This window comes from Sturnira hondurensis, unplaced genomic scaffold (genome assembly GCF_014824575.4).
Source record: "Sturnira hondurensis isolate 20B ecotype Veracruz unplaced genomic scaffold, ASM1482457v3 Scaffold0004271, whole genome shotgun sequence".
Classification (NCBI taxonomy): Eukaryota; Metazoa; Chordata; class Mammalia; order Chiroptera; family Phyllostomidae; genus Sturnira; species Sturnira hondurensis.
This window is the reverse complement of record NW_028076902.1, coordinates 4571180-4597749: the sequence shown is the minus strand read 5'-3', so window position 1 is coordinate 4597749 and position 26570 is coordinate 4571180. Positions and strand designations below refer to the sequence as shown.

At 44.6% G+C, this 26570-nt stretch overlaps 2 protein-coding genes across 2 annotated transcripts in view; one reads left to right on the top strand and one right to left on the bottom strand.

Moving 5' to 3' along the window:
• TXNDC5 (thioredoxin domain containing 5) overlaps positions 1-25145 on the top strand; it is a 32834-nt gene extending 7689 nt beyond the window's left edge. The window contains exons 2-10 of the mRNA XM_037045381.1: positions 74-223; positions 5664-5769; positions 12112-12208; positions 14786-14901; positions 16842-16928; positions 17535-17675; positions 20582-20664; positions 22153-22282; positions 23412-25145. Of these exons, the coding sequence (XP_036901276.1) occupies positions 74-223; positions 5664-5769; positions 12112-12208; positions 14786-14901; positions 16842-16928; positions 17535-17675; positions 20582-20664; positions 22153-22282; positions 23412-23534 (1033 nt within the window). The 3' untranslated portion in view covers positions 23535-25145. The remainder of the gene's footprint in view (positions 1-73; positions 224-5663; positions 5770-12111; positions 12209-14785; positions 14902-16841; positions 16929-17534; positions 17676-20581; positions 20665-22152; positions 22283-23411) is intronic.
• The window catches only part of BMP6 (bone morphogenetic protein 6), a 181952-nt gene continuing 180413 nt past the window's right edge, over positions 25032-26570 (bottom strand). The window contains exon 7 of the mRNA XM_037045380.1: positions 25032-26542. Coding sequence (XP_036901275.1) covers positions 26393-26542 — 150 coding nt within the window. The 3' untranslated portion in view covers positions 25032-26392. The remainder of the gene's footprint in view (positions 26543-26570) is intronic.

Genomic DNA, 26570 nt, shown 5'->3' with positions numbered 1-26570 from the left:
GAAATGGCTGAAGAGGTGGGTTGGGCATCCTCTGACCCTGCACTCAGGATGCGTGTTACTCATCTTGTTACAGGTGCGGGCACTGCCAACGGCTGCAGCCCACTTGGAATGATCTGGGAGACAAGTACAACAGCATGGAAGATGCCAAAGTTTACATAGCAAAGGTGGACTGCACAGCCGACTCAGACGTGTGCTCTGCTCAGGGGGTGCGAGGGTACCCCACGTAAGTGAGAAGGGCTTCCCGTACCTTCCAGGTTTTCCACATGTTAAAACCAGCTGCCTTTAGCCATAGAAAGCCCACGTTACATTTTTGGTATCTTTCTTTGTAGGCGAAGGGGGAGGACATGCTAAATTTAAGCAGGCAGTCCCTGCTGTTAGGGAAAGGTAGTATTAACCACTGGGTTTGTGTTAGGTGGCTTTTTGTGCCTTGTTTGGAAAAAGCTGTTTATTAATCAGAATGGGTTTGCCTGCTTATAAGAGCATATGTTTGCGAGACAAAAATGGTCATCTCCATGAAGTCCTGTCATGTTTGATGGTCACAGGTACATTTACACAATGAGTACAGATTTTGTCATCAAATTAGTATGAATTTTTGGTCATTCTATTATTCCTAGACATCCTTCCTACAGTAATTTCCCAGGTGACAGGCAGAGGCTATTTCTGTTGGACAGAAGGTAACAAGATGGAATACAGCAGTTCTGACAAGTGGTGCTACTTACTCCCTTGACAGTTAAAAGGGTTTTTTGGTTTTAAGAAACAGAAATTGAGACTGACTGAATAAACAAAAGAGGGGAGTAATTAGTAGGCTATGGGGGAAGCTCTGTGAGATTCAGCTCCAAAGATTTGGGAGCCTGTTTTTACTGTGTCTCCTCCCATCAAGTGACACAGTAAAACCCTGGCTCATTTCTGGCTCTGCATCTCCCTGTTGCCATGGTGTTCTTGGGCCCACCACTAACTGGCCTGGCTTGGATGGGATGTTCATTCCGAGAATAGCCCTTGTGGCCAGAGGAGCAGAATCTTGTGCAAAGACTTCAGCCCTGTTGAGACCACATGGCGACTGTTGGAGTGAAGAGCCCTTCTCCAAAAAAAGGGAAGATGCTGTTTCCAGAAAGATGGGGGTGGGTTGGTATTGCAACACCTGAAATAGTTGTTCAAATTGATGAATTAAGTAAAGTCTATATTAAACCTGACCTCTATCTTCAAACCTGAGAGTCACCCTGGAAAAGTGGAAGGAACTCTGGGCTGGAACCCAGAAGCTGGTGTTTGAACCCCAGCTCTGCCATCCACTTATGCAGCTCTGGCCGCACTATTGACCCTGGGAGTCCAAAGTAGGTTGCCAGTACTCACTGCAGCCCCCTAAACGTCCTTATGAAATAAAATGTGTACAAAAACCAATCTGAACATTCCCAGCAAATGTTAGGTTTCCCCTAACATTTGGAAATTTGGCATTTCCATATAGGACTCAGAATTCTTGGTCTTTGGTGAATGCTTGCTAATCTAAGTGCCATAATTCAAGTCTACATCAAGTCAGGTCAGATAGAGAGAAAATATTCCACTCTATGTACCTGCCTAAAAGGCATCATTGTGCTGTGCTTCACAGCATTGCCTTTGAAGTAAACTCTGCTTGGATGGAGAGCATCCCACAGAAGCGGTCGGTCAGGAGTAGTGGGAGCAGGTGAGGAGGTAGGTGCTTACCTGTTGAGAGCCTGTTACTTCAAGGTACAGGGGCAGTAGAAATGGTTGGATGGTTGGCTGTGGTGTTCTCTCTTTTTTAAGAAAATTTATTTATTTATTTTTAGAGAGAGGGGAAGGGAGGAGGAAAGAGAGGGAGAGAAATATCAGTTCTTTGCCTCTCATGTGCCCCCAACTGGAGATCTGGCCTGCAACCCAGGCCTGTGTCCTACCTGGGAATTGCACCAGCATCCTTTTAGTTTGTGAAACAATGCCCAAGCCACTGAGCCACACCAGTCAGGGCATGGTGTCCACTCTTAAGCAGCTGGCCATGTGGCTGCGTACACCACAAAGCATGCCAGAGGGAAGGTGAAACAATAGAAGCTGCAATAGGGCTGAGAGAGCATGTGTTAGGGGGCAACAGAGAGCGGAGTAGAGGGTTCCACCTGGCCCTGGTTATACGAGCTCTCTGGTGCAACTCCATAGATGCTCTTCATGGATTTTGAAAGGTCCATCTTGGATCATGTGTCCTGGTTTTTATTTAGGAGACATGTTCTCCCCCACCCCCCCAAAAAAGAACATGCAAAAAAAAGTAAAGTGAGCTTACGCTCTGCTGAACGAGGTTTGGGAGGGACCTCTGTGACCTGGACACACAGGAGGCAGCAGGAGCTGCCTTTTACTGAAGGCAGGAGGCGGAATGTGCTGCACAAAACACAGTCGCATTAGGGCATTCAGAGTTACCTGTTGAGCTTGTCCTTTCTCCAAAAGGTACTCATCTCAGACGTGGCAGGGCCTGAATTGGACAGTGAATGTAAGTTCCTGAACTTCCGTGGCATTCTCCCTGTTCACTCGGAACTGGAGGGAAAGATGGGAAAGGGAGGGCGTTTGAGTTCCCGTACCTGTACGGGTGGCTCACTGCTCAGGAAGATGTTTTGAGGTCTTTCTGTTGAGCCAGAAAACAATCTTTATCATCTTGGAAGATGTGAGCGTGGCTAGGGCTGCATGAAGGAGGTTTCCTGGAGCTGCCGTAACAAAGTACCACAAACTGCCTGGCTGAAAGAACAGAAATTTATTCTCACAGTTCTGGAGGCAGAAGCCGGAAACCAAGGCATCAGAGGGCCCTGCTCCCTCTGAAACTTGTCAGGGAATCCTTGACTTCTCCCAGCTTCTGGGGGTTTGCTGGCGTCTTTGGTGTGCCTTGGCTTGTAACTGCCTCACTGTAATCCTCTGTCTTCACGTGGCTTCACATGGCTTCACAGGGCTTCACGTGTGCAGGCCTCTTTGTGGGCCCACATTTCCCTTTTTTTATAAAGACAGGACACAGTCTTAGTAAGTGAGGGCCCACCTATCAACCTCAGTTTAATTTTCCTCTATAAAGACCCTATTCCTACATAAGGTCACATTTTCAGGTGCTATTTGTTAGGACTTCAACAGATCTGTTTTGGGGGGCATAGTTCAACCCATAAGACCACATCATCACTTGTAGCAGAACTGTCATCACCCTTTGCCAGAGCGACCCACACATGGCTGTTTTCTCCCCTGTAGTCTCCTTAAAAAAGAAATAGGTCACTAGAACAACAGACACAAACTAGAGGAGTTTGGGACTGCACATTGGTCTTCTGTGCCAGATCTCTCTCCCCGTCACCTCCTTCGTCCCCGTCTACAATGAGAATTGAAGTCAGACTGCAAAGTCTGTAAAGAAGCTCTAATTTTATCCCTGGAACCTATAAACATTAGGAAGGATCTCAAACTTGGGTAGACAGATTTTCAATCCAACAAGAAGAGGTTTATTTTTTTAATTATTTTGTTTTGCTTAAAGCACACCAAATTAGAAAAATGTCACAGGTTAGGTTTTACTGATTTTTAAAGTTAGCAAAGAAATGGGGAATGAGTGTGACAATGCGTGATGTTTTGAGGTTCCTGAAGCTCTTTGGTGGAGGGAGATGCTTGGAAGGTAGAAGGGAGGTAGAGAACAGTAAGCATCTTCCAATTGTCCGGGCAAAGCATATACTTCCAGAGTTTCATGCAGTCCCAGGGGTGCACGTGGGCATTCATCATTGTGAGATCATACTTTGGAGTTGCTTAAAATGTTAAACTTCTGGAAGTCCCAGGCACACTGGCCAAATCTAGCTAGGTTTTAGCCTTTTGTTATGCTTATAAAACTATAAGCTACTGAGGAAGCAGCACATAGGAGCTCTGTCTAGAAAAAGTCCAGCTATTGTTAATATAACAAGAACAGTTTGTGTGGCATCGATGTAACCTGGCAGCAAAGGCAACTAGACTGGAATGCACATGCATGAACAATGACACCTTCACTGTACTAGTCAGGGGGGGCGGTAGATGCCATTGAGTGAGCATGTGTACTGTGTGGCCGTTGCATTCAAAATGAGCAAGTAGAGCAATGAATCTGCATCAGATTTTGCATAAAGCTTGAACATTCCTCCATGGAAGCTATTCATATGATTCAGAAGGTTGAAGCTGTGGCAACTGGTGATTGGAAGCTTCATCACAACAAGGCACCAATTCACTGCCCATTCAGAGTTTTTTGGTGAAACATCAAATCACCCAGGTGACTTAGCACCCCCTACAGTCCAGATTTGGTGCCCTGTGACTTCTGGCTTTTCCCAAAACTAAAACCACCTTTGAAAGGGAAGAGATTTCAAACTGTCAATGAGATGCAGGAAAATACAGTGGGGCAGCTGATGGAGATTGGGAAAACTGTATGAGTTCCCAGGGTGTCTACTTTAAAGGGGACTGAGGCATCATAATCCAGTGTACAGTATTTCTTGTATCTTGTATCATCTGTAATGTCTTTTTCATATTACATGGCTGGATACCTTCTGGACAGACCCAGTATATTCTTTATCAGAGGCACATTAGTAAAGTCAGCTAAACCCATCATGGGATCTTAGCTTCTGGATGAGGCCAGGAAGCTCGTTTTAATTTAGATACCTACTCCAGCCAATGTGTTGGGTTTTTTTATATAGCTGTGAAACTTCACTGTAAGATATCTGGGGAGTTAGCTAATCAAACCCACAGTTCTGATTTCTGCACATCTGACTTTCTACCTTTTGACTACATATTGGGCATTTGCTAGCAAACCACGCATGTGCTTGTACAAGTGTTAGGGGTGTTTTAGATGAACAGGCTTGCCAAAAATAAAGCTAGTCTGTTTTTTGTGTCAGTAGCCATATTCCTCCATCCTTGACACCTTCTCTTAATTCTGTCAGTGGAAGAATTAATCCCTACCACCCCCATTCCTTGACACTTTCTGCTAAATTTTATTGGGAGCGTGTTTTTCCATTACTTGTGGCATGAAACGTGATTTGGATGTATTGCTCACCTCTAAAGAAATGCTTCGTATTCTATCTGCAGATTTTGTTGGAGGCTAATATGTGTAGAAAAAAGGAAAAGATTCCTTCTCTGTGGAGAAGTGAATAGACTGTATCAGCCAATGTCAAGGTTGTTCTTACAGTTGGAAACTTGAATTCTCACAATACCTGGATATCTGTGCTTTGTAGTAGAGTAGCTGACATGGTAGCCTGGAAATACATTTATTGCGAAACAATGCTATTTCTATTACAGTTCTAATTTTTAAAATGGAAAAAAAAGAGCAGGATATAAAAACTACTAGAGCCTGGAAGGATGTCGGATACAGAGCAGGGGAAAGCTTGAGAGTTCTGCACAACCGAGCGCTTGCCACTTGGCATTCAGTTCACGGCATCAGGCTTGATGTGTTCGTCTCAGCTTTATTTTTCTTGAATAAAATGTAAAACGTTTAAAAGTTTAGGATTAAGTGAATGTATTATCTTTTCCTTTGGCAAGTTTTATCAGAGAGTGGCAGATGCATGCCTGGCTGCAGTCCATTGATAGCTCATTTTCTGATTGCTTCACTGAAGGAGTTTGCTCCCTGATAAGGCAGGGCTCTTTGCTCAGAGCAGTTCGGAGTGCTTTAAAAATCTGCTCCATCTAATCATTTTTTACCCTTTCAGCTTGAAGTTTTTCAAGCCTGGCCAAGAAGCTGTGAAGTACCAAGGTCCCCGGGACTTCCAGGCACTGGAAAACTGGATGCTGCAGACGCTGAATGGCGAGCCTGCTGTGAGTGAACAGGAAGCCCCTCCCTCTCTTCCTTCCTACGTTTTTGGGTAATAAAGAGGCCAGTTTAGGTGAAAAATTAGGGGTACCATTTTAAGGCTAGTTTTACTTTTTAAGAACTCATTGGTATAATAAGTAAACTTTTTTCCTTCTCAATTTTTTATTATGGTAAAATTTACCATCTTTACTATGGTTAAGTGCACAGTTCATTGGCATTAAGTACGCTCATAATGTTGTACAGCCATCACCACCGTCCATGTCCAGAACTCTCTTCATCTTTGAAATTGAAACTTAGTGTAATTAAACAGTAACTCCTCATCCTCCCCCAGCCCTGGGCAACCACCATCTACTTTTTTTGTCTATTATTTTAACTCTTAAGTAGTTGTGTAAGTGAAAAATAATATTTCATATTATTATGAAATATTCAAACATGACCAATAGTAGAAAGAAGAGACTAGTGTCTCTTCTACCAGCGTGCTTCAAGAATTTTAAAAACAGGCAATACCTGACTGTGTAGTCAGGGGCACTGACCTCTTTTCCCTTAGACTGTCAAATAAAAAAAGTGACCACAGCCAACACAATAGTCTCTGTTGTAAATGAATCAAAATTATACCTAACTTTTTGTCAGATTGGCAAACTGTATTTTTTGGTATGCCACAAAACTTTTGTAATTAGTTTGCATGTGCCATGAGATGAGGAAGGTTGAAAATCGCTGGTCTGGTGAATGCTAAGTGTGTGATGAGGGCTGTGATGAGGATGGTCCCATGTGCTCATCCCCTAGCTTCAGTAACTATCCCTTTTTTGTCAACCTTGTTTTGTCTTATCTGCCTCCCTATCTCCTGTTTGGCTGCAGAGTTAGCCCATATGGAGTGTCATTTGTAAGTATTTGAGTATGTATCCGACAGTTCCCCTAGTACTTTGTGACATGGCCTCGTGACTGCCACCTTTAATACAATTAACAGTAATTCCTCAGCATCAGAGGTTGACTCTTGCCCACCTGGGGTCAGGGCCAGGCCTCGGGCAGGGTATCCTGTGCAGGCCAGCTTTGGGCCTCCCGTTCACCTCCCACAGCTACCAGCTGGCTGGTATTCCCACTCCCTGTACCCAGACTGTGGATCTTTCCTTTTCCTCTCCACCCTTAGTCTGTAAGAACCTAACCAACTTTGCTGATAATGTAATTTAATACTCTTAAAACTTTTAGTGTCCTAATGTTTTTTCCTCCATTAAGGATAGTATCAGAAAATTGGTGGAAAATATGATTTCTGAGATATTTTTTAAAGACATTACTATGTGTAAAATGTTACTAAGAAAAATGTATAATCCTCTCCTTCTCCATTGGACATCGGGAGTCTTAGTTTTTTAAAAACACTGTGAATATAAACAATGCGTCATGTTCCTGTGTGTGGTACCTCCAGATTAGTGCTGAGTGCCCGGGCCCATGAGGCTCAGCTGGACTTAGATGGTCTGTGGCATTGCATCGGTGAGGGACTTAGAAGGAGTCCAAGTGTTCCCATGCTGTGTGTTTCTGATGAAAAATTTCAGCAGCCGAAGGCTTTGAATGTGATTTCAATTGAAAACTTCACTTAGACTGCTTTATTGTGTCAGGTAGGTATTCACAGATGTGGAGGTTCTTTTGCTCATATGCGATTCCAGCATCTTTGTGGGGCTCGGGGGTCTTTGTGGTGCGTCAGCTCTCCCGAGTGTCACAGCTGCTTAGGAGCTGGCTGCTTCCTGAGTGCAGCTACACCTCACATGTTAAAGTCTGTAAGGATATGATGAAGAATGTTGGAATGTAGTGCCGAATAAGTTGGCCAGAGTCTTGTGTAATTTTAGGTAATGGGAAAACCACAGACCTCTCAGAGAGTAAATTTGCATCTCAGTTATGGCAAGAAAGCTGGATGAGCCAGGTGTATGAAAGCCAGGTGTGACTTTCATACAGATTTAAACTTCATATTGTTTCCTTTGTGAAAATGTTCTCTGATGGGGGAAACTAATTTTAAAGAGGAGTTAATAGCTCAAAAAAAACCTTTTAAAATAAACATTTTACAAAAAACCCCCAAACCAATCTCCTATGCTGACTTTATTTAAGAAACCAGCAGCCAGTATCAGGATGGCAGAGAGACTTCCCTTAAGTGGGTTGACAGCCTGGAGTGCAGGCTGGAAGGATGGGGAGGCCGGGTCAGGCACAGCTTAGATGTTTTGAGAAGCCATGTCCTGTCTCCTCTGCTGGGTGCCCGCTGGCCATATCCCAGTCACTCAGAGCAATAGGGAGCTCACACAATTGCAGAAACAATGGTAGCGCGCCTTACTGTAGGAACAAACTTTATATTGTGAATGGAGAATCCTTTCCAGTTTGCACTTTGCTGTTTATTATAAGCATATCTGCTTTAGAAGTTTTTCTCATCTGCATGTATACCTAAGTAACTTGATATATACATTTTTATGTTTATACAGGATAAATTTAGAGTCCCCTCTAGTTATAGCAATAATAAACTTATAAAAACAACCTACCATTTCTTATAGTCTACTCCAATTTTTATATTTCCATGTTTGCTTCTATGTATTTTCTTAAACAGTTATATAAACAGTTTATTTTATTATCTTTTTATATAGGTATGTTGTCTTTATACCGATCATATATTATGTGGATTTGCCGTAATTCAGCTCTTTTCTGTCAATGACTATTTAGTATTTATATTTCTTCTGTCACTAGAAATGCTATAAAGAACATGTTTATGTTTGTAAAAGACATTTTTCCCACTATTCAGTGATGTTTTTAGAATATATTCCCAGACATAAAATATCAAGACAGGGAAGAAAAAAGCAAGACCACTTTTACTTTTATGCCATTGCTCAGTATTGGAAGGGTGCTTTCGTAGGGATCTAGCCTGAGAGCTTCAGGTCAACATGGTGACATAGGCAGACATGGCTCACCTCCTCGCACAACCACATCAAAACTACAATTAAAATACAGAACAACCATCATTCAGAGCCATCAAATATCAAGTTGAATGGAAGTCTGACAACTACAGAACTGAAGAAACCACATCCATCCAGACTGGTAGGAGGGGTGTGGACATAGAATGGGCTGGCGCCACACCCAGATGAATAGAAACTCCAGAGGGATATCTCACAGGCGAGGAGTCCCAGACCCACACCAGGGCCCCCAGCCCAGGCTCCAGTGCCAGGAACACAAGTCCCCACTACCTCTGGCTGTGAAAACCAGTGGGGATTGAGTCAGTGGAGGAGGCTGCTGGAGCCCCAAGCAGTTCCTCTTGAGGAAGCCACACACAGACTCACACACTCCGACTCTCTCCCTCTGAGCTCTAGCACCAGGGTGGCAGCTTGAAAAGGCACCAGGGGCATACACGGAGAGACTCAAGTATCTGGAATTGCAATGAGCAAAGACCATTGTCCTTTGCTGAGCCCTCCCCTCACAGAGCCGGTAGACTGGTACCATGTCTGAGACTCCATCAACCTGGCTAACTCTGTGTGACCACCTTGGAGACACATAGAGGCTCTACCCCACCAACTTACAGGCCCACCCAAGCTGCTTTTTCATAAAAACGGCTGGTCTTAGCTCCTAAATCCTGTCAAACAAGCAACAGCTGGCTTTAGTGATCCTTAGTAGAAGCCAGATTAAAGTCATAGTTTGGCTTCACCTAGAAATCTCCAAGCCTAGCACAAGTACCAGCCATCTCAGATTGTTTTACAGCTCAGGCAGGGTGGCCCCAGGCAAAACATAGGTCAGGGCTGATCTTGACCTGTAACACCCAGGAAACCCCAAAGCCAGCACAATTGGTGGGCAGCTACAGACCATGTGGGAGCACCACCACCCTTTCCCTGCATGACTGATCTTCCATGGAGGGTGGAGGTTGGTGGTCAGTGGTCACAGCCAGTCCTTCCAGCTGACTGGCCTGGGTAAGTACCTCCCATTGGCCTGCCAACAGCAATGAAGTTTCCACTACAAGAGGAGGGTGTACTCAGCCCACATAAAGGATGCACCTTGAAAACCCAGCTTGGGTGATAGGGGAGGCTGTGCCAATGGACCTTATAGGACATCTACTGTATTAGGCCACACTACAAACATATGGAGTCAAAGAAGCTCTACCTAATACATAGAAACAAATGCATGGAGGCTGCCAAAGTGAGGAGACAAAGAAACATGGCCCAGATGAAAGAATAAATCAAAACTACAGGAAAAGAACGAAGCAAAATGGAGATAAGCAATCCATCAGCTGCAGAGCTCAAAACTGATTATAAGGATGCTCAAGGAACTTAAGGAACTTAAGACCCAGTCAGAAACGAAGGATACAATAATTGAAATAAAGAACAATTTACAGGTAAATAACAGTAGAGTGGATGAGGCCAAGAACCAAATCAATGATTTGAACATAAGGAAGCAAAAAACAACCAATCAGAACAATAGGAATAAAAAAAATCCCCAGAAAATGAGGATAGTATAAACAGCTTCTGGGACAGCTTTAAGAGATCCAGCATTCACCTCATAGGGGCGCCAGAAGAAGAGAAGGAGCAAGAAATTGGAAATCTATATGAAAAAATGGTGAAAGGAAACTCCCCTAAGTTAGTGAAGGAAATAGACATGCAAGTCCAGAAAGAGTAGAGAGTTGGAGAGTCCCAATTGTGTATGCAAAGAGGGCCCAGACATATTATTATTAAAAGGCCAAAGGTTAAAGGTAAAGGGAGACTCTTAAAAGCAAGAGAAAAGAAGTTTGTTACTGGAAGGTTGCCTGATGGAGGGAGGAGGGAGATAATGGTTGAAAAGGTGAGGGGATTAAGAAGTACAAATAGGTAGTTACAGAACAGCCACGGGGGTGTAAAGTACAGTATAGGAAAGGGAGTAGCCAAAGAAATTATACACGTGACCCATGGACATGAACAGTGTGGGGGATTGCTTGAGGAAGTGGGGGATGCTGAGTGGAGGGGAGCCAAAGGGGAAAAATCAGGACAACTGTACTAGCAAAATCAGTAAGATCTAATTTAAAATATATAATTACTCTATTTAAAGAAAAGAATCTAGAGTGTACTCCTTTCTGTGATGTGCTGTGTTGTTCCCGTGAGGGCGGGCACCTCTCTGGTGTCTGCCCCAGAGCACAGGAAGTGAAAGTGTCCCCTAAGTGCCATACAGAACGTCTGAGTGCAAAAGCCCTTTGAACACCTTGTAACACACAGAGTGTTCTGTTTCACCATTTTGGAACTCTTAGCCATCATTCCCTTGAGCATCCTTTTGTGTGGGTGCTTAGCACTTTGGAAGTTTGACAAGCCAGCCACAGAAAGGGAAACTTCATGGGCTTTGTGATTTCAACCCTGTACACCTTTGAGCTGTCAGCACGTTCAAAGCTTTTAACGACATAACATGAGTATCCTTTTTAATAGAAATATGAACTGCCACAGAGCAATTGAGTAATAACCATGTGTCTACGGCAAAATGGGAATTCAGAGATCTCTTCTTTACGCCATCTGTGCTGGCCTCAAAAACTGAGGAATTTAGAACTGTAGTAAGTACTATAGGTAACTGTGCAGTGGTGCACGCTGGTGTTTGCTCTGGTGCTGGGAGAAGTGTCTTTCTTAAAAACAATTTGGTGCACCTTCGTTGTCTGTTTCTATCCCAGACTTAGTCGTGTGAGCCATATTTCTTAAAATTACAGCTCATATTTGCCTGTGGTTTTCTCTTTGTTGCCCTGATTCATCTAAATTTGCCTTCTTATCACTTACCTATCTCTTTTATCATATCCTTCAGTTTTCCTTCACAGTTTTTTGTTGTTATTTTCTCTTTTTTACCATTTGTGTGACTAAATGATAGCTAGGGTGTTCTCTTCTCTGGTGGTTTTTCATTCTCAGTTTTGTCTACTTTGGTACCTTTGTGTATTCAGGTACTTCTTCCTTCAGAGCAAGTCGATCAGGAATTTCATTTTGTAGCCTAGGTGAAATCTCAGATTATGTTTCAAACAGCAGGAGAGAGTGCTGGGTAGGGGAGGGCCTGTCCTTCAGTTTTTCTGCTCTGTTTGGTTGTATTTGGGGCAGCAAAGGACAGGCTGAGGTGGAGATGGCTGCCACCTACTTCCCTCGGCTGTCAGTGCTAGGACATTGCTGGGGAAGGAGGAGGTGGTTGGCAAGGGGCTTCTTACTGAAGCATCCGAAGACCTGACAGGCCAGTCCTGCCCTGGCCTCGCCTCCCTCAACATAGCAGCATCCCATATAGCTGCAAGGTAGCCAGGTGAGGAAGATCTGCAGAAGGCTGTGGACACAGATCACCTCTCTAATGGGTTTCACTAAGTTTTCTCTGACAAATTCAGTGACTGTGTTTTTGTTTCCTCCTGTTAGACACCAGAGCCAGAAGTAGAACCACCCAGAGCCCCTGAGCTCAAGCAGGGGCTGTATGAACTCTCTGCAAGCAACTTTGAGCTGCACATCGCACAAGGTATGGCAAGAGCGCTTGTGGCCATTCCCAGTGGGGTACATACCTCTGAGAGCCACTGACCATCTGTCACTCCCTGGCTTGCCAGGCTTGTCCTTCTTGCCACTTGAGGACTCGTAGGAAGCAGCATCTGTGGCACTAAGTCAGGATCTCTCTTCAGGACTCATTAACATCACTCACTAATATCACTTTAATGCTCTTCCTCTCAGGAATTATTCCTCCTTTTTTCTCTGTTCTTATGGAAATGAAAAAAATTTTTAAATCTTTAATTTATTTATGTTTAGACAGAGGAGAGAGAGGAAGAGAAACATCAATGTGTGGTTGCCTTTTGCACACCCCCTACAGGGGACCTGGCCTGTAACCCAGGCATGTGCCCTGACTGGGAATCAAACTGGAGATCCTTTGCTTCACAGGCCAGCAGTCAGCAGTCATTCCACTGACTCTCACCAGCCAGGGTGAGAATTTTAATGCTAAGCTAAAGCCATGGGTGTGGATATTTGGAGTTCATAAATCATGAGTGACATATTCAATTTGCACACTAGCTGGACAGTGCATCCTTAGGTTAGAAAGTGTTTATATTCATGTTAATCATGTGCTTATTGATCTGAGGCAGAAACAGCACTTTCTCCCATCTCTTTAAACTACAATTTTTTTTGTTTGCTGGGATTAGAATACATTCTCTTACACATGTAGAATCTTTTTTAGACTACATCTCATCTTTGAAAATGGGCTCCTAGATATTAAAATGCTCTGTGTACAACTTCTAATGTCATTAAGTCCTCCTGTCCTCACATGTTTCAGAAGAGTTGGCTCAGCAGTGAATGACTTGCAAATAGATTCAGTTTTCTTGCTGACTCCATTCTCAAATGCTACCATGGTGAGAAATCCTCCCATAAGACTAGGTTGGAAATGCATGGCATCAAGCACAAGTGAAGGCGCTTAAAATCATATCTGGCCTTTTATGGGGCTTAAAATCATATCTGGCCTTGTAACTTCATGCCTGCTGAGAGTCAGCCCCACCCCAGCCCACTCAAGGTCTAAATAAATTTTCCCCCACCACATTTAAGGTAAGAAATAATTGTGATGCCTTCAACTGCTTTCCATTTTCCTTACAGGTGGCTGTTTAATTGGTACCAGTGCTCTGACTGAGGAACGTTAAGGGGCTCCCCCCGCAGGGAGGCACTTTAATTTGAGACTGGCCTGGGCTCCCCGCAGCTGTGCCACCAAAATCACCTTGTCAGAGGCCGTTTCTGCAAACCCCTTCCAGTCACTCCCCGAGCAGGTCATCGCTGAAGAGCAGTGTTTAGAGATGCCACCTCTGCTGAGTGCGGGAAGCCGCAGCCGCATTTCAGTTTGGTCTCAGCCTGACATCTTCTAGGCTCTAAGATGGTCAAGGTAGAACAGCCTAGGAAAAAGTCTCCAACCTCCAAATAATGACATTTGAGGATTTGGTTTTTTTATTCCTAGCCAAGGGAGTAATACTGTTTTTTTATTTTAATTTTTATTTATGGATTTTAGAGAGAGAGAGAGAAACATCGATTGGTTGCCCCACTTGTTTATGCATTCGTTGGTTGACTCTTGTAAGTGCCCTGATAGGAGATTGAACCCACAACCTTGGTATACGAGGGTGCTCCTGAGCCAGGGCATAATACTTAAGCCTTCTGTTTCATTGTGAAATAAAACACAAATATAGGAAACAGAGGTGGGGCTTGGTGAAGTGTTATAAATTGGCCACCCTGTAACCATTGTTCAGTTGGAGAAGTAGACCAGCCAGCCTCCCCGTCACAGCCCCCCTGAGGAGGCACCGTCCTGACCTCTACAGCAGCCACTGCTTGCTCTTCTTTATGGTTTCATCACGCAAGTGTATGCTCCTAAACACTGTTGTTTAGCGTGGTCTTTTAAAAATTTATCTCACGCAAGCCTGTTTAATCTTCGTGTAACCCCTACATCTCCCCCACATTCTGTTTGCTCACCACCTAGGTTGTTTGACTTGCAGAGTTCCCCAGAGTGTGACGCCTGCTGACCGTCTCCCCACACTGTGGTTTAACCTGTGCCCCTGATTTCTCTAGTCCCTGTGAACTGCTCGCTGCCTGGATCGAGAGACAATACCAGTGTCCATTTGATGTTTTGGGGGTGGTTTGGGCGGGACTCCACGACTGCTGAAGTCTCTGTGATGTCAGTGCCTAGATTCGTTTGTTCATTCTGGACGCCAAATGCTGCTGTTTTAATTCAAGCATCTCACCTTTTTTTTAGCAAGAGAAACTTGTCCTGACTTAACTATTTGGTTATCTGAGACTGGGTAAATGCCTGATTCTTTCCTTTTATTTCTAGTTTTCCAAATAATAAGTTGGTTCCCTGTTGTCTTCCAAAGATGACAAATTAATTTTTGTTTTGAGAATTGGTAACAAACTCATGGATAAAGACATTTTTGATGGAGAGTCACTTTTTATCAGTTAAAGATTTCACACTGAACTGAACTTTGCAAGAGGACAAAGATCAGGTGCCTCCATCAGTTTCTAGTTAGGTGTCTTGTAAGCTACACTCACTTTCCCCGTTCTCTGCCCTGGCTCCCCACGGAAGGCGACCACTTTATCAAGTTCTTCGCTCCATGGTGTGGTCACTGCAAAGCTCTGGCTCCAACCTGGGAGCAGCTGGCTCTGGGCCTTGAACATTCTGAAACTGTCAAGATTGGCAAGGTAAGTGAAAGCCCTTATTAAACTGAAAATAGACTGCCTTTGGCTGGATTAATTAGCAGAGTAGCCCATTATTCATTGTGTGTGCAAAGTCACAGACTTGATTTATTATTTCCATTTAGTGCGCCACTTGATAATTCATTTCACCTTCCCAGATGGCAGCCTGGTTTCGCATGTGCTGGCTTTTCCACAGCCTAGAGATAAATTATGGCTTGGGCTCCTCTGTTCATTTTGAAGCAATGGCCAAATCTAAATTGGCAGCCCCAAAACCCTTTCTGCAGAGATAGGGGGCAAAGCCTTAGAGAAAGTTCACTGGACGCACTTGGAGACTGTCCACATTTGATCTCACCCAAGAGCTCCTTCCTGAAGGATGCTCGGCTCTGTGCTCACGCAGACACACAGAAGCCCCTCCCTGTGGTGAGCCCCAGCTTGCTCTGCTGCCTGGAATTCTTTCCAGCTTTTTGCACTTTATGCAAAGAAGCCAGAAGTGATGTCTAACAACTTCTGTACCATTAAATACTTTTAATCTTATGCATCCTCTGGCACCCACAGGCATCCCTGCCTAGCTTTCCTTTCATAACAGTCTCATTTTCTACATTGCTGGGGGGCTGACCTCTATACAGAAACTGTACTGTGTGTCCAGGAACTCTGTCTAGTTAACAAGATAGCTCAGCATGGCAAGATGGGCAAAAGCATAAATCTGGGAGTCAGATGGGCCTGGCTAGCCAGCCTAGGGAACCTCGCCATACCTCATTCTTCCTCCTAGTGAAACTGAGATGAGACCTAACCCTGGTGGTCACAAGGATGAAAGTAAAAAGCTTAGGATGCTTGGCATGCAACCAATGGCTAGTAAACTGTAATAGTTGTTGTTAAGTGGATTTTTCCAGGGTTGCCTGCAACTTTCCATAACATGTTCTACTATATATATGTATGATTAAGATTATATATTTATTGAACATTTCATGGAAGTAATCATAAAATAACTTTCTTCTGTCTTCCCTATTTCTTGTATCCTTACTTTAAATTATTTTTTGAACTTCGATGGGAGATTGTTTTCAGTTTACATCAGAGTGGACACCATCTCAGTAACTGGTCTGTCTGTGGTCCTTCATCTCTGGACAGACATGTGCCTGGGGTAGACTGGACCCAAAAATGCATCCCCCCTCAGTTTTCGTTTGAGGCTTCCTGTGCTTTAGTTTTACACTGTTAACTGCTCTCTCTGATTTTAGTCTTATCTGTTAAAGTAACATTTTTCATCCTACTCTCTTGACATACTTAAAAACAATGTAGTCCCACGTAGTTGATTTTAATGCCAGTAGAAAAAGAAAGAAGTGACTTTGGATAAAATGTTTCTTGAAAATGTTGAGCAAGCAGAATCTTAATAAAGATGTAAAAGAAATAAAATACCTGAAGAGCTGTGTTAGTTGGTAGATTGGGTTTATAGAACTAAGGACATGGTATGATCTTAATTTGACATCTTTTCGGTTTTGTTTTTATCATATACCAAGTACTTCTATTTAAAACTGACTACTTACTCCTCCTTGATTTTAAAACTCCACAAGTTTGGATGTGAAAATACATTTCCAAGCTAGCACTGTGGTTGGTGTGTATGCCTGTCACCCACGGTCAGGCCCGCCCCACCCGGGTGTCGGGCAGGCTCCCCTCTCCTCCTTGATAACCTGCTTAAGGTGAAGTGTTGCTTCCTAAAGATGAGCGTGATAAGTGAGAGAAATAAATCATGCCTCTGAATCCCGCTCTCTTAGCTGAAGAGTGTTTCGAGGCAGCTTTAGAAGAAACTGCAGCTTGTTGGCAGAGATCCTCCAGATCGGGGGCTCCAGAATTTTTCTTTAAAAAAAAAAAAAGGCCTAGAGAGTGCCCAACAGGCCATTTGTATCAGAAAGGCTTACGAAAAGACCAACTGGAGACCTGATCTCTATTTATAGGTTGACTGCACACAGCACTATGAACTCTGTTCAGGAAACCAAGTTCGTGGCTACCCTACTCTTCTCTGGTTCCGAGATGGTATAAAGGTATGTCTTGGTATTGGGACCAAGTGTTTCTCTTAACCACAGTGGGCTGAGGCGTCAAGTGGCTGAACAGCCGTGGCAAGTTGCCAGCGTGGACTGTTTGGGCACTGGTTTAAAGGAGTAAAGGTGCCTTCTCTTAATAAGATTTGGGTTGTTGAGAAAAACTGTCAGTTGTTATGCCATTTTGAAACCTTTCATGTGGCTCAGGTCATCACTAGAATAACCCAAATCTACTGTCCTAGGGTAACTGAGCTGTGATTGTGACCTCTGAGCAGGGTTAACGTTCGCTCTTGGTAAGGTTCTCATGCCCCACCTCTGTCTCTGGCTGATGGTCAGCTTCTCAGAGCATCTGAGTCAGCACCCAGGCTTCTGTGACTCATAGCTCTGCAGAAGGACAAAGCTGTAGAGTTCTCTCACCAAAGCCAAATCCTCAGTTCATAATCTGTGCTCTCCCATTTCAGTTTGAGCACAGAAGCTCCGCACAGCCACGGGAAGGCTGCTGGTGGGAGAGGGGCTCACATGGGCCCGTGGGGTTGCGGGAGGTGGGAGTGGTTCAAGCACTGGAGCACACTAACTCGGTCATGTCGCTGTGTGGCCTTATCTGGACAGCTTGACCAGTACAAGGGAAAGCGGGATCTGGACTCCCTGAGAGAGTACGTGGAATCACAGCTCCAGAGTGTGGCCAGTGGTACCCCAGAGACCGCCCAGCCCTCTGAGGCCCCGGCACTGCCTGCAGAGCCTGAGGACAAGGTGGGTATGCACCCAGCACTGCCCACAGGGCCCTCTCCATTCTCCTCTGATGCTTGGGACAGAAGGACAATTTAAGGATAGTCCAGCCATTCAGATGGTGGTTGTCATTGACTTTTCAACACAAAGCATTTTCTTTGACTACTTTTGCATGCTTGCAGTATGCAAACATACAAGGGTACAAGGAAACAAGAGCTTCCCCAGAAATGAAGTGGGGAAAATCCTGAGTGCAGGCAGAATCCCAGAGAAGTTCTTCCCTGTGATTCAGTCATCACTGTACTTGAGGATATTTGCTGTGAAGGCTTGTCTGCTGCCTCTTGGGGCTGCATGTCTGTTCATTTCCACAATGCGCTGCAGTCATTGTACTCTGACCTGTGCTTTATGAAGACCCTGAGAGACCCACAGAAGAGCTGTGCGCGCTGGCAGTGGAGGCACATGGCTGTACAACACAAGTTGGGCGGTCCGACTCACCAAGGGGCAGCTTCATTCATTCCAACAGTGTGAGGTTTCTTTCGGATTCACTTGTTCCGTGATTGCCAAGCCCTTGTATGTTTCAGGCACTGTCCTTGGCCACCAGGAAACAAAAACAAAGCCATTTTCCTGCCTGTGCAGTGGTGGGCCTGGCGGGGCGACATGAGGTCACATACATGCAGGTGTCATGGGGGCTGTGATAAGAGTGGGTGCGGAGCCAATCGCTTGTTTGAGAGGTGGGGGCAGAGAGGCAGGAAGGTGTGCCTGATGAAGAGCGTGAGCAGTAGCCTTGTGGTGAGAACTAGCCATGCATTTCGGGGTGGGCAGGTGGTTGGCTGGAGGTGGGGGCAGAGAGAAAGGGGTCTGGGCAAGATGCTGGAGAGGAGCCGTAGGAGCTGGTTACAGGGGACTCTTGTCTGCTGGCCAAGGATTTTGAGCATTGTTTATAGGGATCCAGTAGAGGGTTTGAGTTTTAGAAAGAGGACTGGCAACAGCATGCATAAAAGAGATGGAAAAGTGGTGTATTAGGTCGTAAAAGATGTTGAGACCCCAAACAGGCCGTGACAGTGGGAATGGAGGGAAGGGGTAGATCCAGCGTTAGGGAGTCAGCCCCGTGAGGATGGTTAGTGAGCACAGGCAGGGTTGGAGCTGACTCAGATTCCTGGCATAGCCGGTGCACCACAGCACCAAGCACAGGCAAAGGCCAGCATGGAGCAAGGTGATGCATTTAGTTTTCAAGATGTTGATTTTCAGGGCTGTGGTGGATACTTGGGCAGCAGTGTCCAATGGACAGGTAAGTGTTATCAGTCTGGAGCTAAAGCAGGTTTTCTGTGCTAGGTTTATGTGTAGGAAGCTTAGGGAGAAGCTGACACTAAAGCCATGGGTGCAAAAGATTATTTAAGGGGAGTCAGAATAACGTTTTTGCAGGAAATTGGTGCTTGGATTTCCTAAGAACCTTAAGGCCTATTTGTCAACATATTTCCAAACCAGAATATTTTATGTTGCTACTTCAGTTGACACAGCTACACTTCATAAGATGCCAGGTCCGGTCCGTACCTGGGACACTGGGGCACTGGGGGCAGAGGAGGGGGCAGGGTGAGAGGACAGCAGCTCAGCAGCCTGAGCACCTCCCCAGTCACTGCAGCCCTCAGCACTTACAGGAGCGGTCACGACTCACCGGAGCCCCCTCTCCCAGAGCCCCCGTTGTTTGAATTGAAAAACCAGTGAAGCCACCTACCCGTTCTCCCAGGGGGTTTGGGGGTGGGGGAGTAGTGGGCCTCCTCACCCCACAGCCCATCTCTTAGCTGGACTCTCGCAGGTCGGGGACTGCCCGGGTGCCAGCTAAAAGTTGAAGTTTTGGTTTAAGAGGTAAACAAATGATTCTGTAGCTGTTATGACCACACATGGTAAAAGAGTGTGTTTGTCATGGTGGTTATGAAGGTCATCCCAAATTGAGTATAATTACATACTCTGGATGTTTTCATCCAACACAGAACAGTTTCTATTTATAATAGCTTTCCAGCATTAAGTGGGTCTTTCAGTCAGTGTGGCGTCGTATTTCTGAACATAAAGAAAGATGGTAGTGTTCCACAGTGGCCCCGGCACACTCTGCCTCCCAACCACTGACATGCATGCTCGGCCCCAGACCAGAGTGGAGCAGCCTGGTACATTTAGAGAGCAGGAACGTGATAAATCATCCATGTTCCTGCTCTCACGAGAAAATGGCGGATGTGTTTTTGGAGAAACATAAGACGTGATTCTCTAAAGAACTATTGGGATAGAGTCACTATAGAGCAGACTGCTGTGCGGCACCTTTCTCCTGATTTATTCAGCCAGAACTTAGATGAACAGTTTTTACATTTACTTTGAATTTAAAAATGGAAAAAAGTCTTTTATGTAGAACACATTGCCTGCCCATAGAGTCCTTCTATGACACAGAGAAGGTCAATTTTATGAATCCATATAACAACAGCATTTGAGTCAGGAGGAGAAGCCACATGCGTACCGACTTCAGGAGGGCCAGCAAGTGGGTGTTTGGACTCGGGTTGGCGTTGCAGTCTCCACGCCTGGCCGGATCCAAGCCCTGTCCACCCAGAACTGCTTGGTCCACACTGCAGATCCCTGGAGGACTGCAGCTGCACCCGAACTCCCCTGGGCAGGTGGGGAGCAGAGCCCTGGGCTGTGACCTGCCGCCTCCTCAAGGCGTCTGTCTCCTGGGCTGAGGGCCCGCGGGACCCGTGATGGATCTCTGCCCTTCGGAGGCCACTGCTCTTCTCTGGTGTAGTTTGTGAAGTGCGAGTTGTATGGATATTTTTGTGTGACCTTGGAGTATGCATAACGGTATTTAAAATGCTGGTTCATATTTCTGCAATCCCAAAGCATGATCCCACTGTGCTCTAAGTGATGTATTTGAATTGTGGCTTTTCCACCCCCTGAAGGGCACTGTGTTGGCACTCACAGAAAATAACTTCGATGACACCATCGCAGAAGGAATAACCTTCATCAAGTTTTATGCTCCATGGTAAGTGTCTCTGTAATTAGAATCTACTTTTTCCTGCCCCACTTCAATCCCATCCTATTTTTCAGCTCAGTAGCCAGCCCTCCAGGCTCACTGTTGGGTGGGTATGACACTGACACCCAGGTTGTGTTGTAGGAAATAAGGAGGTGTGATCGTTATGCTGTTGTGGTCATGTATGTTCAAGTTTGGTGGTATTCATAAATAGTTATCTGTGGTGAATGACATTATTTTAAAGTTCAGTCTGCTTTGGAGAAAACATAGTAATGGAGGAGAATTATGGTGGCCACATAAAACTTAAGTTTTGTGGTATCTGTGTGCTTTTCCAAATAGATGGCTTTTTTTGTTAAATAAACCATGGACATCATGTTGTAGCTTTGTTCCTTAGTCTTTCTACATGTTATAGAGAAATCCAGTGGAGCTCAGCTTTCTGGTAGTGCCATTCAGTATGTTACCCGATCACCTGCCAGCTTCCTGCCACACGGTTCAGGGGCCAGAGCAGAGAAGGCCTGTGTGCGCGCGGTCTGAGAATAAGGCAACCCAAAGGGGTGGGGAGACGAGAGGTCCCAGACCTCCCATGAGCTACTATAACTTGACATGTCCTTTAATTTCTTGAAACCTCAGTTTCCTCAGCTATAAAATTGAAGAAGGTTTTATCTTCACAAATGAAGTATTCCCTTTGGGAAAACAGACTGCTAAGGAAAGTATTAGATTCTGTATTTCACAGTGAACAAGTAAGTAAGGTCACCAGATGTCACGTTTGTTCTTCAGTCTGTTTCATTTTGGATATTTTTGTGAGAAACCACAATAGTAGAGATAAAAAGTTAATGAGCACATGACTCATATAAGTGGTGCAATTTTAGTTCTTAAAAAATAAGAAACACTAGTAAATAATGCCTTTAAAACTGTTTTCTAGTTTTTAAAAAACCTAAAGCTGTAGATCAAGTTTGAAGACAGAAGCTCCCCTTTCATGGAAGGGGAGCAGGGCCATGTGGTGCGGGGGAGGGTCAGGAAAGGGCCAGCAGAGGGGAGCATTGAACGGAACTTGGTTGTAGCCTTGGTGCTCACACCAGATCACTGACGTGGAAGGGGAGCTGAGATGTTTTGAAATGTTGAGACCATGAACCATCAAACCTAAAATGTTTTTGGCATTCAAGTAATTTAAAAAATAAATGTTTAGAGCCTGTTTTGGTTCCTGTTTATTTCCTTCTGCCCATGGTGCATTCATAAGCCAGTTAGCCTGATTTACCGTATCATGGAAATAGTTTCAGAATCCAACTGTTTTCCAACCAGCTTGCTTCTATCAGGTTATCCAAAAGTCTACTCAGATTGACTTTGACTCCCTTGTTTAGGATGGAGAGCAAGAGAATGGGAGAATGTGGAGTTTTATATGTTCTTAGACAATTGTCGACTGCCTCATAGAAAATCAAAGCTTGACTTTGGCAGTGAAATGGGCCCAGCACTTCAACGAGGCTGTCATTGCTCTGTTTCTAGGTGCGGTCATTGTAAGAATCTGGCTCCTACTTGGGAGGAGCTCTCTAAAAGGGAATTCCCCGGTTTGGCGGAGGTCAAGATTGCTGAAGTGGATTGTACGGCTGAACGGAATATTTGCAGCAGGTTCTCGGTGGGTCCCTGGATGGAAGGAAACACGGGCACGCTGTTATTGGGGGCAGATCCCGGTAGGGCCGGAATTTGGTATTGTGGCTCAACCAAGATCACTCATGCTGCCCTCATTCCTCAACAAAGCGCTTTTTGTGTCCTTTTTAGGTGTTTTGTTTTTTTCATTTTGAAAAGCAAGAGATGCTCACTAAAAGACAGGCTTTCTCCCTTTGCTAGTACACACATTTCAGTGGGGTTGGGAGACCTTGTGGGTGTGAGGCTGGGCAGTGACTGAGGCTCCACGCTGGGGCGGTGGGCTGCCACCCAAATGCACGTTCTTAGCGGCACAACAGTCATACTTTGCAGCCTTCATTGTAAATGCCTAAGTGGCTCACTTTTTGGCATAAGCCAGCATTCCGAAGTACAACGCCTAAACATTTGAATGTAAACTTCCACCTGAGAGGGCCATACCAACAAGCCAGTCTTGTGTTTGGATTATTTAACAGCTGCCTTTTTTCTGAGCTCTTTGCACCATCTAGCCTGTAAGATTTGTCATTTGTATTTTTCTTTTGTGTTTTTTTTTTAAACACTGGGGGCTTCTAATGTTTATTACCTCAGTAGATTGACATAGATGTAGCAGAGACATTTTTTAGTTATTAGAAGATGCCAGTTATTTTTTATGTGTGCTTTACAATTCTCAAAAGAGAAAAGAAGTGAGTTGCAGCTGAAAAATATATCTCCTTAGGGCTCTCGCTACTATACTCCTCAGTATGGCCCACTGAGCAGCCTGGGTATCACCAGGAGGCTTATCAGAAATGCAGAGTTCCAGGCCCCACACCGACCTGCTGGACAGAAGGCGCACCCTCGCCCATCCCCAGGGCAGTGTGTGCATGAGAAGGATTGAGGTTTCCACTTTCGGGGAAAGGCAGCCCTTTCACTCTGATCTCAAATGTAGTGTCGATTGGAAAGTGAATAAATAGCCCCAAGGCTTTGATTTCTGAACTAATACTTTTTAAATAGTCTGTTCACTTAAAAAATGTAACCATAGACTTTCCTGACCACCACAATAGGTGTGGGTTTTTTTGGTTTTATTTAAGAAATAATTTGTGTATGATTCAGACCACTGATTTTCAAACTGAATCTTCTCTTTAAAGGTACGAGGCTATCCCACATTGTTGCTTTTCCGTGGAGGGAAAAAAGTCAGTGAGCACAGTGGAGGCAGAGACCTTGAATCATTGCACCACTTTGTTCTGCGCCAGGCAAGAGACGAACTATAAAAGCGCAGGTGGAAGTCACCTGTCCTGCCTGGCTGCCTGGACCCAGTGTGGAGGAGCCAAGTCATGTGGATGTCGCGGACTTTCAAGTGGCGGTTGTTCAGAAAGCTGAATGTACTGAACTTGTGGTATCTTCTTCGTGTGTATGTTTTTAAGTCAACACACTCTACAGATTCTTTAGTAAGTTTCTCTAAGTAAATAATATAACTCATGACCCCTTTGCAAATGAAATATTTTCAGTGGCAATCTTTCATCCCCCGTAACGTTCTCTTGATGGAATCTAAATGGTTTCCTTTGAGACTAAAGTAGAGTTGAGGAAAATCAAATTGCTGGATTGTTTTTGGTGCCTGAGTGACTTTGGTGAAAGAAAGCATCATCCAAAGCCTAGTGGTTTTTTTGTTTTTGGTTTTTTTGTTTTTTATCAAAGCCTAGTTTTGAACTGCCCATGAGCCTGCGAAGGAGGCCGTGTGGCGGTATTGATGAGCCTCTGATGTGAAGGTCACAATTGACTTAACTTATGAAACGGTTGGTCTGTAGCTTGGAGCAGATTTAAAAACAAAACCCCACACCTCTAGAAGATACCTTCACGCCACTCCCGGATTTTGTTTCCATTAGTGCTCCTCTCATCTCGAGAGGTTTGCCATAATGAAAGCAGTGGTACTTCAGCCATGTGCCTGAGTAAGATAACGCTGATGCCATAATCTTACATGTGTGTTGGTATTTGTCAAGTCAGTCGTTACTGTTCAAGGGATACAATTCTGTTTGCTTCTCACAGGTGAAAGATTTTATTCGTTATGTTAACATTAAGTCAGGGTCCATGTGAAGGTATTTAAGTTGAAGTCCATGTTGAAGATTTGATATCTCCCATGGAAAATGTGGGCATGGGAAGTTCCACAAGGCTGGTCCTGACTGTTCTATTAAATCATATGAAGATTCTGGTTGTATTTGTCACCTGAGGCAAGAGGACTAGGTGAGCTTTTCTGGTCCCGGAATTAGGGACCAGGGGAAGCCCGCGGCCTCCCTGCAGGGCCCTCCTGGAAGCAGTTCCTGCTCCCAGAAAGTCCTTTCGGGGCTGCACGGTGCATCATCCGCCTTCACGGAGGTCAGCCCTCTGCTCTGGGGAGAGTGGGGTTAACTTGACCTAAAGACCAAAGAATGAAGTAGGCAGCGCAGAGGCACAGCTAAAGGAGGCTGTGCTACCATCCTTGCTAGCCTAGCGTCCTTATAATTCAAGCCATCCTGGTTATTGAGCATTTTTACCATCACCCTTAGAAATAAGTAACCACAGGACTAGGCTTCCTTAAAATAGGCGCCTGTATGTCCTTTGCTGTCAGTTTACTTCTCATAACACCCCTGTGTGTCCATCACTGTTCACCCTGCCCGCTCTGCTTGGGGCATCTAGTCACTTGGCACAAAGGAACTGATGGTACGAATCTTAGAAACAAGACCACGTCTGCTGTCTGTGGCAGATGACAACGGAGCAGCATCTCGACCAGCCTCTGCCTTAAAGGGAATCTTTATTAATCATGTATGATTCACAGATGTTCTTTTAAAAAACCCAACTTTCTGGAGAAGCACAATCCTCATGAGTGGCTTCAGCTCTGCATCACGAGTCTTGTATTGAAAAAAAAATCAAAGTGGTACAATTTGTTTACACTATGATACTTTCTAAATAAACTCTTTTTTTAAAAAAAGTCTGGTCTTAAATGTTACAGCGAAACAGATATAAAATAGACAATAAATTACAGTTTATATTTACAAAAAAGCTGTAAGTGCAAGTAGTTATAGATCATAAATGTATTATTTAATCAGTTTAGTATGAAATTGATTTCCTAGTACATGAAAAAAGACACTTAAAAGATATTCTAAGACTTAATCTGAGTCTTGCTTTCTACAAGAGAAAACTGATTTTGGTTCATAAACAGCACGGCCACCCAATCCTATTCCTAAAGGCTCGGAGCCCCTTTCTCAGTGCATTTCCTTGACTGGGTCTCACCTGTGACGTGGTGGGCTGTGTGGTAGAAGGGGAAGGACTGTTACTGAGATAGATGAGATAGTAGAGCCAGCGTTGCTGAAGGTAGTGTGCTGTTCAGAGAGCCATTCCAAAAGAGAAGAGCTGCAGCACTGCCTTCCGTGTGGCGTGGTGACAGTGATGGCTGTCAGAGATGCTCCGCAGCCCTGGCGGCCTCTCCTCCAAGTGGGAGCGGAGCACTTCTGGTACTAGCAGGGAAAACGGCAGACGGGACAGCTGAGGGGTGGAAGTCACGTGGCTCTCACACCAACAGAATGCCAGCACAAACATGGAACAGCAATTACTGAGACAAAAGGCACTTCCACATGGCCCTGGGTATGGCTCAGGCTGTTGATCCTATATGAAATTGACCTTCCTGGGAAAGAAATCAATGAACAGAGGCATTGCGCCCCCCAATTTCTGTTAACTGTAAAATCTATTTTTGAGAAGCATCATTAAACTGGCTGATACTTTAGCCAAGAATACGTTTACTCCTTTAATATTATTTTCCTTTACTCAGTAACACCACAAACAGCTTGATTTAAAGCTAAAACTAATTTTGGTGGACATTTATGGGGGAAGAAGAACCCTTCAGAGTTACATTTCTGCAGTTACCAAACGTTATACTATGGACATTCAAACAGCTTCCAGCAAACCAACTACTCACGTTATTTTCTATGTGAGCAAATCATTACTGAAGCCCTTTAAAATCTTCCTTGGGCAGTAAGGCACCAACTGGCATGAGGTGGTTCAAAGTCATCATCCCACTGTGCTTCTGTGAGCTTTTTAAGGCAAAGATGTAATCTAGGAATCCAAGGCAGTATTTGTGTCCCCAGCAACCAGTTTCAAGTTAGTGGCACCCACAAGCTCTTACAACCATATTCCTGTATTTTTTCAAGATGACATTGGAGTTGTCATCAAAGTAAAGAACCGAGATGGCATTTAGTTTAGTTGGCGCACAGCATGGTTTGGGGACATACTCAGGATTCATAAGGTGAACCTGTTCCAAAACAGAAGGAGGAAAAGTT